Raw genomic sequence first — 11,449 nt, 5'->3', positions numbered from 1 at the left:
CGCTCTGGCCACGCCCCTGCTCTGGCCACGCCCCCCGCTCGCCCGACTCCCCCCCCCCTCCCCCGGCTCACGCAGCGAGTGACGTCAGCGGCCCCGCCCCTCCCCGCGGTCACTCCTGCCGCCGGCCGGCGCCTGGGTGCCGGGCGGCCGCGAGCCGCGCGCGCGCTGCTCTGCGCCCGCCCGCACCGAGATCGCTCCGGCCATGAAAATCTGGAGCTCGGAGCACGTCTTCGGGTGAGCGCGGAAAGCGGCGCGGGCGGGCGGGCGGGCGTTCGTTGCGGCGGGCTCGTCGCGGCCGGCCGAGGGGTTAGGCGTTAACGGCAGGCTGCTGGAGGCGAGGCAGGGCGGGCAGGGGCTTGTGAGGGCTCCTCCTGCGGGGTGCAGCGGCTGTTCGGCGTTTCCTCGCCGGGATCTGCGTCCTACGCTGCCCCCGCGTTATGCAGTGCCTGTGTGTAGGTAGGGCAGAGGCACCCGCAAGCCCTGTGGAGTTAGGTCTCCGTAGCTGGTTTGTAAAGGTACCTTCAAGGGCTGCAGGCCTGCCAGTTACCCCGAATACAGAAACGGGTGCTTAGGAACGAAATCTCCGTGTTGGATCAAGTCCTTGGTTCATCCGGTCCCTGCTGGGGCCGCAGCCTCGGTACAAGGATGCGCGAAGTCCCGCAGCAAGAGCGTGAGGACAGCCCGTCCTCCGCTGGCGGGGCTGCTCTGGTCCGCGGAGTCTGGCGTCGTCAGAGCTTGATGATCTCAAAACTTTCTTCATGAGAACAGTTCTGTGTTGAGAAGGGTATCCGTGGCTGTAATTCGTGCTACCGGGCTGCCAAAACCAGTGGGAAAGGTGCAGACTTCAGGCAGCAGAGATGAGGTGGTTTCTGAAAATCCGTTTCTCTATTTTGAACTTCCTGGTTGCTTTATAGAAAACGAAGTAAACTTCACTTTGTTTCTTTCTTTTTTTTCACTCTAGGAGGAAACAGAAGCTAAAAAAAGTAGTTCTCATTTATTTGGCGTGCTAAACATTACGGAAGCATTCAGGTTGGAGTGGACTTGTTGGGGCATCTAGTCCAGCTTCCCTCTCAGAGCAGGGCTAACTCAAATATTAGGCCGGGTTTCTTTTCCAGCCGAGTTCTGAATGGGTGGAGATCCAACAGCCTCTGTGGTCAGTCACCCTTTTTTATTTTTTTGTATAGCTAATTGGAATGTCACACGTAGCAGCTTGCCTGTTGCCCCTTGCCCTTATTTCTGTTAGCCATGGGTTAATAATTCTTTCCTTCACCCTGAAGAAAGGAATATATCTTGTTCTCCTGTTTGTGTACCAATGCTTTCTTATGGCCTTTCCAAGCATCACTGAATTCTGAAGGGATATTTGATGTGGGAGCTAGGAAGTTGTACAGCACATGCCATGTTGCGAAAGCTCGAGCAGCCTAGTCAATTCAGGGTTGTCTGAATACTTGCCATTAACTGCAAAATAATTACAAATGTTGTCTTTTCTTCTTTTTCCAGGCACCCCTGGGACACAGTGATCAAAGCTGCTATGAGAAAGTACCCCAACCCGATGAATCCATGTGTGGTAGGAGTAGATGTCCTCGACAGAAGCCTTGACAACCAGGGGAGGTTGCACAGTCACCGCCTTCTCAGCACAGAGTGGGGATTGCCGAGCATTGTAAAAGTGGTATGCTTTTACAGGCTTAATAGTTTATGAGGGGTGTGATGCACTTAGGTCATCAGGTGAACTGGAGCTGAATTCAAAGTAAAAGCTTGATTGATAGGAAGCGTCATCCACAAATATCACATAAGCTGTAATCAGCATGGTTTGTAGCAATAATACGTTATAGGCTTTAATATGCCCACAGTGTGTTTTTATGTCTGTACATGCCTTCTAGACTGGTCTGTGTCATTCTGTATGACTGATGCAAATTACTGCCATGTAATCTTACCGCTGATCAGTGTCTTGGTATTTGTGAGGTGTATTCATTTCGGATTTGTGCTTTCTTTTTTGTTGTTTGTTTTTCTTTGTTTGTTTTTAGTACTAAACTTTATTGTTGTCTTTCTTCACTTTCAGATTTTAGGAACAAACAGAACTCTGACTTACATTGAAGAACATTCTGTGGTAGATCCAGTAGAAAAAAAGATGGAGCTTTGCTCAACTAATGTGAGTTATAGCTTAAGAAGTTTCTGATTAGTAGTTCTGGAGATTACATGCTTTGTCTCTTAATGTTTGGAAATGTGTTTACATCTTTCATTATAAGGAGGCATGTGTCTTAGTTGGCTCTTTTTTTTCTTCTTCTTCCCACAAATACTGTGGGATCCATCATATACGATTCTGTTTTTTATAAAGTTATTTCTCAGAATGCACATGACTGTTGGACTTTAACGTGTTTAACATTACGCTGCTATTTACAACAAATATTTTAATTTGAAATGCCTTTTTTCCACAAGCGTAAACGAAGCATTTTGCTAACTTTTGATGGGAACTTGTAATTATCAGATTTGATGTAGAGTTGTCTGTAGGAGTCTTGTCTCTGTACAAGAGGTGTTTTCTTTCCTGAATATTACTTTTCTTTACCCTCAGAATAGTGTTACAGTGGTCTTGGTCTTAAAGAGCCTCTTTGAATTGCATTACCTAAATATGATATGGCTCAACATTCAGAGAAAACAAATGGAAAACTGCTTGTGCAGCTTACTGTGAATAGGAACTTAGATGGTTATAATTAGATCTAGGATAGGACAAGATGCATCACCCCTTATAGGTATTTTTATTGACTGTGTTCTGGGTTTCATATTCTGTATATGCTGTTTTGTCTCTGACATTAAAATGACTGTTCTGCTATTGAGTGATGCTGTCGATAATGCAAAAGTGAAAGTTGGGAAGTTAGAATTTCAGGTCTTTCTTTCTCTTTAAGATTACTCTCACAAACTTGGTGTCTGTTGATGAGAGACTGGTTTACACGCCTCATCCTGAAAACCCTGAAAAGTGAGTAAGGATATTTGTGTGCTTTTTTATGTATAGCAGACAGTATGTTAGTCAAATTCAGTTTAAGTATTAACTTCTCTTTATTCTCTTACAGAACTGTGCTAACTCAAGAGGCAATTATTACTGTCAAAGGCATTAGCTTGAGCAGTTATTTGGAAAGCTTAATGGCAAACACAATATCCTCTAATGCCAGAAAGGTACATATCCTTTATTCTGTTTTCTCCCTCTCTCCCCCCCAAAAACACCTTTCTTTTTGTTGAAATTGGAATTGTCAAGCGTGTGTGCTGAGTACTATATTTAATTTCTCTAAACTTTGTGCACAGAATTCCAGCTGACTTTTTGTAGGACCTCAGGAAGTAGAATATAATTTACCAAAGTATGAAAAGGTTTCACTACTAAGTATCTGGTTTTCAGCTGGAATTGCACATCGGAACAAACCAACCCCTATGTGTATGCTACAGCGACGCATACCAGAAACATGATTTTTTTTTCCAAAGTATGTTTTTAAACACCAGCTGCGTATTTACAGGAGTTAGTGCTAGTAGTGAAGGTGACTTCCTTTTCAGCCTTTATAATCTGGATTTAGCATTAATGCCAGCGAATTTTCTGTGCGAGGTCCTATCCATTATTGAGCTGTCTCCTTGCCTTTGGCTGAAAGTAATGTCATGTCAGCAGAGGCATATTTTTTGAAGAGAGGAAACTATGCTGGCCTTTGTAGGTAACACTACACCCACTCCTCTGTCTTGTGCTCGCTTTTTCTATTTGGCTTGCAGCCACAGAGCTGAACTTCAGCACAGACAGTTTCAAGAGTGCTTGTTCCTGGACACTTTGTCCTATGCTTCTTTGGGGATGGTGGGGAAGAAGTGGAGTTGATGGAGAAGCATTGGCATCGCTGCCTAACAGCAGGATGAGTGCAACTGAAATGTGAGCTTGTGCTCTGCATTGCTGGAGAGGTTCTGAACGCTGGGAATTTGGCCCAGGTAACTTCTTCTAGGCCAGAGAGACAGCCCTTTGTCCCTGTGAGAGGTGTTGCTTGACCAAGACAGAGTAACCCAACTTAGTAGGAGGTATTGACCAACATATCAGAGAAGGAGAAAGCCTCCTTTGCTTCTCGTCTTTGTGCTTTTCCAAAAATGAGAGGAAAGCAGCTTAAAATGGGGGGATGAAGGAGTGATGGATAGTTTTTAGACACTGGAGAGTAACGTTAACTAGGTGAGTGCTCTCTGTGTTGATTTGGAAGTCATAAATGGAATGTGTTTCAGATAAATTCCAATTCTCTTTTGATCCAGTTTCCATTTAAAAGTCTATGCTGGGCATTTATTTTGGTCTTGCAACAGCAGTCCAGACCCTGGCTCACAACAAAACCTCAGCCTGACTCAGAGATAGCAGAACACTAGCTGGCTGGAGTGGCCACATCAACTGGGCACACTTAGAAGTGCCAGCTGATTTCCTCTTGTGGCATCTGTCAGATTTGCACGGCTCCACTGAACTCAGAGAAAGAGTGTAAATATTTCTTGGTACTGATTCATGTGTTGCTGTGTGAAAGCTCAATTTTTTTTTTAAAAGCTGTTCTTCTATTCTGCCTCTTTCAAATAACACCCTGTCTCACAAGATTCTTACAGACAAAAAACATCATCTTGTTCTGTCTGTTTCCCTGAAGAGTTTCTTTAGAGACAGTGAACTTGGCAGGAATTTGTACTTGCAGCCCTTTTCTTTGCTACCCAGTAACCTATTCTGCTATTACTAGCTCTTCTAGCATGCTGTGCTACCCTTCTGGGTTCTTAGCACCCTTCTTAAACTTCGTGACAGCTGCTGAAATACATATTGTTTCTGAAGAAATAAGTATTGAGATTTTTCTCTGAGGTAGAGATGGCAGATTATGCTTTGTTATTGCACTTATAATGGAAAAAGTCTTTTGCCCTATGTTGTCAATTTTTTCTGTGTTACTCCAGGGGTGGGATGCTATTGAGTGGATAATTCAAAATTCTGAAAGCGCTCTAAGCTAGCAGTTCTCCACACCTGCAGTTTGTACTAACTAGTGGTAATGCCAGCATTCTTCTTCTCGGTGCAGCATTTCAGCTTTCTAGCAAACGTGTGCATGGATTGTTGTGATGTGGATTTCATAAATTAACCTGCACGTATGTTTGGTACACGTTACATACAGGAATGGCAAACGTTCATTACACTGCAGCTGTAGAGAGTAGGTCACACCGAGACGGGATCGATTAGCCCGTGCTCATGTCACTGAACCACGAACCTGCTGCAGCTCTGTCTTGTGCCACGTTGTTGCTTATGGTGTGGAAGTGGAATGATCACCGCAAACAACTGGGCACGGGAATGAGCCCCTCTATCACGTGTTTGCTCTGGTCTTAGTTTTGTGATTCCGGTATGTAAAACAGGTGCCCGAAGGAATTAACACATTGTTTAATGACTGGAATTGGCGTAATGAAAACAAAGCAGAATCGTACTCCTAGGATATAAAATTGGTTTCTTAAAACAGATTGCCTAACAAGGGTAATCTTTTGCATAGTGAAATTGTATTTTGCTTTTCTTATGCCTGAGGAGTATTGTTGCCCTTCTGTCAACCTCTGTGGAAATCTGTACAAAGTTTGAAGCTGTCAGAATACCAGACTCTCTTGGTGTTTTTCACTCATTTTGTAGTTACATTCTTTTTGGTAGTGGTGTGTCCCTTAAGCTATGCGACTATGACGAAGTCTGACTTCAAGGCTGAGAGAACTGAGCACAGTTGCTTCTGATACCTCTGTGGATGGTTTTTCTTCTGCTAGCAAGTGTAGCCTATCTGTCATTCCTGTATTAGCTTACACTTTGACTGACAAGACTAAATTTTAAAAAATAATCCATCATGCTGCTTCTGTTTGTCAAGAATGCAGGGTCTTTTTACACTGCTTACTTTGAGATCAGTGTATGTGACGAGTGTTTGCTTCTATGTTCTCATTCCACTAAGCTTTTATGGCTGTTTTTCTAGAAAATGTCAACTACGCAGGCTCAGCATTTATCAACCACTTAAGCTATACCAACAAATCTTCATGTGTGGTGTTTGGTCTACTGAACCCATCGCGCTGCTAACACATGCAATGAAGACTGATGTAATATGCATGCCTGGTTATGAATGTGCTTGCTTAATGAGCTACTACAGAAGTGGTTGTACACTATAAAACTTTATAGACCAATCCTCTGTCAGATTTTTTTCAAAAACCGGTAGTTCCACAATACCCAAAGGTTTTACATCTTGTTAAAGTTTGTAACTTAATTTCCCATGCAGAATACTCCTGAGATCTTCCTTGCCAACACCACGAGTTCATTCTTAGCCGCAAATCATAGCAAATAGCGTATGCAGGTCTAAGGAAAAAGGTGCAGACCTCCGTAGCTGGTAAAGCTGCAGGAAATGTTTTAGCACTCGAGTTGAGTGTTACACTTGTTGTTGTTTTGTCTCGTCAACAAGTAGATTATATTAACTAAAACACTGTGACCTGGTTGTTTCATAGTCAGGGCTTGAAAAGAATCTCAGTATTTTTCTACTGAGCATTTTCTGCATCAAAGGTGTTTGACTTTCTGACCAGCTCTCTCTGTGTGATTACATAAATATAACGTAAAGTCACTGCTGTCTTACTCAGTTCTCTGTGCCCGTGTGCCACCCAGGAGAGGACATTTTAACCTGACTTGTAAATACCCAGTGCACGCTCGCTGAAAGATGATTCCCTCCCTCTCCCCCCGCTTTGTTCCTGATCGAGCACTCTACTCGGCTAATTCATGGCCAGTTACACCGTGTTGCTGTGTGGCAGCCTGCTCCTGTCGGGGTGCTTTTACGCATGCTTTGCTGTTGTTCCCAGGTCTCGCGCAGGATGTAGATGTGGTGGAAGTAATCACCCGCTGGAGCACAGTGAATGTGGAGGAACTCGAAGTTAAATCACGCTCGTGCTCTTCTAAGGAATTTTTCCAGCAGCCCATGCTTAAACTGGGCAGTTGAAATCATGCCCTTTTCAATTTTATTGATACCTTTTAAAGGCATAGCATGTACTAAGTGAACCTAAAGCTATTAGCTCTTGAGGTACTTCAGGGTACAGACAAATCCCTCTTGCTTGAGCTCTGGCCAAGGGCTGAATGCTCTGTTGTGATAAGTGGGTGGCTTTTCTCTGTTTAAAGACTGTGTTTACTCTGTGGGTCCCTGTAGAATGAAAAACCTGAAGGGAACCAATGTTGGCCCTTCACTGAACTTAATGAGAGTCTTGAGATAAACCTTTTACTTCCAGAACCCCCAGCTCCCTGTTACTGCTGGTTCTACTTCTTGTGGTCACTGGAGTGCAGGTGCTAGCGTCGTCTTAAGGCAAAAGGCTTCCGACCTGCTTGCTTTGCTGGATTCCACCACTCTTACTAAAATGTAGGCTGTCAGTGCCTGGCTTTGAGGCACTCCCGACCCTTTCTGAGAACTGGGTGAAGAAAGACCGTCCCTTGATATAAAAGGTGCAGCTGTTGTCTCTCAAATAGTCTGTTTCATATGCTGAAAAGTCACTGTGCATGAGTATAGGCATCAGTGCAAGGCCGTCTCTTTGAACTCTAGCTAGAGATCAAATCAATCAGCTGCTACGTCAAAGAGCGCTTGGAAGACTGTCTTTCTTTGTCCCGGATCTTCTCAAAAAGTGTCCATACATATCTTGGTTAACGAATCTGCAAACAGTGTGTAGACTCTTTCATAAATTTGCTGGTATTTCCAGGTGGTGGGAGCAGCAAACAGTAAAAATGGCAGTCCTCTTCCATAAGGGGACTTAAATGCTGAGTGAGGCTTTTTGCAGAGATGAACTACTGCGAGCTCACAGCAATATTGCATTTACTTCTTGCTTATGGGTTACATAGATGCCTTTGCAGTGAAATTTCAGTTAGATGAGAAATAATCAATATAATCCCCTATGGAACCACGCAGGGTACAGAATTAATTTTAAAACAAATCTCATGTCTGACAGAGGACGAACTATAGAAACGTTCGCAGCGATGTTGTATTTGTTCTGATCCTAAATTTCAGTATTTTCTTGGCAGGGTCGAGATGCCCTGGAGTGGGTGATCAGCAAACTAAACACAGAACTGGAGGAGCTGAAATCAACGCGCGAGGGCGTGAAACCAGCCATGGCAGCAGCATCAGCAGAAAAATAAAAGACAAAAGTACCAAGTAACTGACAGAAAAAAAAATTTATTCTGCCAACTGCTTTGTAGATCTCCCTTCCAAGGCTGATCTGCATACTTTTTATATATTTGTAAGAATATAGGATCAGCGGAAAAGTAACCTCATCTTTCATCTCCACAGCAGCTCCTGTGGCCTGCCGAAGGCCAAATTGACCTCCTGCAGATGCTCTTTTCACATAAACGATTTCTTTTAAACACTGGAAACAAAACATTTAGCACATTTAAAACTGCCTAAATGTGCCTTGTATAACAGAGATTGAGAGTATGTTATATTTTACACCATCTCAGTTTTTCATACTGAAACTTGAAAAGAACTTGTGTTTGTTGAGGGTTCTCCATACGAGCTTTTGTTCTGTGAAGGGCCCATAGGTACTAGAGCACTGAATTTTGTTTGTTTTGTAACCTGGCAGCGTCTTATAACCATTTAGAGGGAACTACATGAGACGGGACATGATACTCTAGAGTAAGATATCTATCTAGAGAATCATCCCCAAAAGCTAAAACTTGTGTGATACTAACTCTTCTTACATTGTTTAAATGTGCTGTCTGAATGTGACAGGTGCTTTACCTCTTAGATGTTTATATCCCAACGAAGATAAAGTTTCTATCGATGTTTGATGTTAATAGCCTAAACAGATGGTTGTTTTTTTTTCCTTTTGGGGGGAGGTTATAATTTATTTTCCTATTTATTAACTTTCCCTAGTTCCTCCCCTCACTAGCAGAAGAGGAGTGGTAATTCCTGGAAGGTGCTGGAAAATACTTCTCTTATTTATCTGTAAGAAGGGTACTTGTAGGCTACTTGAATGAAGAGGCTGTGCTGTTCCACTGGTCCTTGCTCTTCACATCATGTCTTAACTGAGGAAGAGACTGATGCAATAACCAGAAGAGTTGAAATAAGCAGGAAGTTTGAAATCCGAAGGGTGATGTTTCATAAACATGTGTTTTTCACGTCCTAAAAGGAGGAAACAAAGAGTACAAGACAAACACACGGACTCTCCTTTTTGAGTGCTTTCTGCAAACTACTGACTACTAGCATAACTGATTTTTTCAACACTTTGCCACATTGGTACAAATGTTTTTAGAATTCTTTTAAATGCTTCTCGTTATCTGGAAAAATACTGCAGTAACTGTTGAAATTGCCTCCTTTAAAATATACAGAAATAGATATTGGAAATGGGTACCAGCCTTTGTCAGAAGTTCACAAAACTTTCCTACTTGGTCAGGTGTAGTATGTGTTTCTTAGACAGCCCTCTGTTGGGGCATTTTAAATTATTTTTTGTGTGTGCACAAACTGAAATAAATGTTGCAAGGATGTTTACTTGTTCAAGTGGCAAACCATGTGTTTAGGAAGCTGTTAAAGAGCACGAGTAACTTCTTAAAAAAAAAAAAAAAGGGTAAAATGTGGTCATTGTTTTGATCTGGTCATTTAAAACATCTGTAGCTTAAGGGAATCTCAGAGTTTGCATTCTGTTTAGCTTGAAAGTGAATATTAACTTGGTTGTAAGGATAGTCAAGCTAAATTACACGATCCTAATAAACTTAAGATATATATGTAGATATTAGCAAAAAGTAATGAAATGAGTAGCTGATACTTACATTGCTATTTTTATACGGACCTTAAGCCTGTCTTGTTTTGGAACAGAAACTTAGACTTGAAAGTCTGATGATAGCAGCTCCTTTCTGGAAGATCTGCTGGGTAGTTTCGGTGCAAGTCATTGTCATGCTCCTCCGGTGAGCAATGCCACTTCCTGTGCAAAGAATGCAGAGGCTGTGCTAGCTGCTCTAGCACCTTGTGACCTTCGGCTAGCAAGGGGAGTGCAGCTGTTGCGGAGCTCTGCGTATGAAAGGAAAGGATGAGTAAGTGTGTGTGCACGTGGAAGCCTGTACTACAGCATTTCCATACGTGCTTCTTGGAGGTGGTGAGAACTAAACTGTGAGGGAGTAGAAAAGTTTTTCTGAGGGGTTCACGTATTGCTTCGGTTCAGAGGAAGAATTGTCTAAAGCTGCTTCTTACATCAGATTTGAAGTAATTGCTTAGTGCTGTCTTAACCTGAATGATTTGTGCGTATCGCCTTCAGCACTGGCTGCCCTCCCAGAAAAGTCACTGCGAGCACCTGCACTGTGCCCGGGGCCAAGCTTGTCTGCTGTACCATAGGATCAGTACCAGCTGTACCTGTTCTTATTGATTACTTTCTTTGCACTCTGTTTCCTTCTTCCAGAAACATCCTTACCTGCTTGCGTTGCTGCATCTCCTTTCTGTTTTCGTTCCCTGCTGGTTTCTCTCCGCATTTCATGCGACTCAGGAGCTAGACAGCATGTGCTTGGCTTTCCAATCTCTCCGCTGCTCCACTCGCCACAGCTCAACACCTTGTCTTCTGGTGCTCAGTCCTCTTCTGCTGTTCTCTAAGCTAAATGGGAGAGGGGAAGCTTAGGGTAAGAAGGAGGCTAACTTCAGAGGCCAGTTGTGGCACCCAGCTGCCTCTCACGACTGCCAGAAGAGTGCTGCTGTTTCTCACCGTGTCTTTGGGGTAGGTGGCACTCCTGCAGCTCTGGGCTTGTCGCTCCTCCTGCGATTGCTCACTTTGCCTGTGTGTACAAAGGATGTTCACGCTCAGTGGTCATACTGTGACCAGGTAGGCTGCAGTGTTTAGCAGGGGAAGTGGTTCTTAATTTCCTGTGAGCTTCCGTGGAGAGTTGGACTTTCTGCTTTCTGCTCATTGAGTTTGCACACAGAGCTTCCACTCTCCTTCTGCTCTGACCACGTGAGTCTTGTCCGTGGGATCTGATGCAGTCAGCAGCTGTATGTCCAGCCCTGCTGTACGCAACCATTTTCGAAGCATGCTGCTTCCCACGCCAGTTCTGGCACTGTTATAGTCTGAGTTTACCTTTTCGGGCAAAAACATTTTTGGAATTGCATGTCTTGGTCTTGTACACCAGTCCTTCCCTAGGGAAACTCCCATCTCTTTTAATTACTGGTAATGGCTACAACGTATTTCTGAAGTCTGTTTTATGTCCTGTGCACTGACTGAGTGTCAGAGATGGAAAGCCACCTGATGGGAGGTGCTAGGCAGCTTGCTGGGGTAGCTTTTTGTATCAGTGCAGGAACACCCTGGTACGCAGAAGGAAGGAAGGTTACAAAGCAGAAATGGTGTGAACTCATTAACTTGGAAGGATCTTGAAGTGTTGGGCACCAAGCAGAAGCAAGCTCAGCACTTCTGACCATGAATGGGTAGCAAGTGCTGTCTTGAATGATAATCCTAAACTTTGGGAGTTGAAAATAGAATG

General features: G+C 43.6%; 1 protein-coding gene across 1 annotated transcript; it reads left to right on the top strand.

Moving 5' to 3' along the window:
- Positions 1-64: 64 nt before the first annotated feature.
- On the top strand, positions 65-9,487 carry PRELID3A (PRELI domain containing 3A). The gene is made up of 6 exons (XM_035565361.2): positions 65-234; positions 1,498-1,666; positions 2,057-2,146; positions 2,898-2,968; positions 3,063-3,165; positions 8,021-9,487. The coding sequence occupies exons 1-6, from the start codon at positions 203-205 to the stop codon at positions 8,132-8,134; spliced, it is 579 nt and encodes a 192-aa protein (XP_035421254.1). The 5' UTR covers positions 65-202; the 3' UTR covers positions 8,135-9,487.
- Positions 9,488-11,449: the final 1,962 nt, after the last annotated feature.

The sequence above is a fragment of the Cygnus atratus genome, chromosome 2 (assembly GCF_013377495.2).
Source record: "Cygnus atratus isolate AKBS03 ecotype Queensland, Australia chromosome 2, CAtr_DNAZoo_HiC_assembly, whole genome shotgun sequence".
Classification (NCBI taxonomy): domain Eukaryota; kingdom Metazoa; phylum Chordata; class Aves; order Anseriformes; family Anatidae; genus Cygnus; species Cygnus atratus.
The sequence above is the reverse complement of the archived record's forward strand: the minus strand, read 5'-3'. Positions and strand labels throughout refer to the sequence as shown.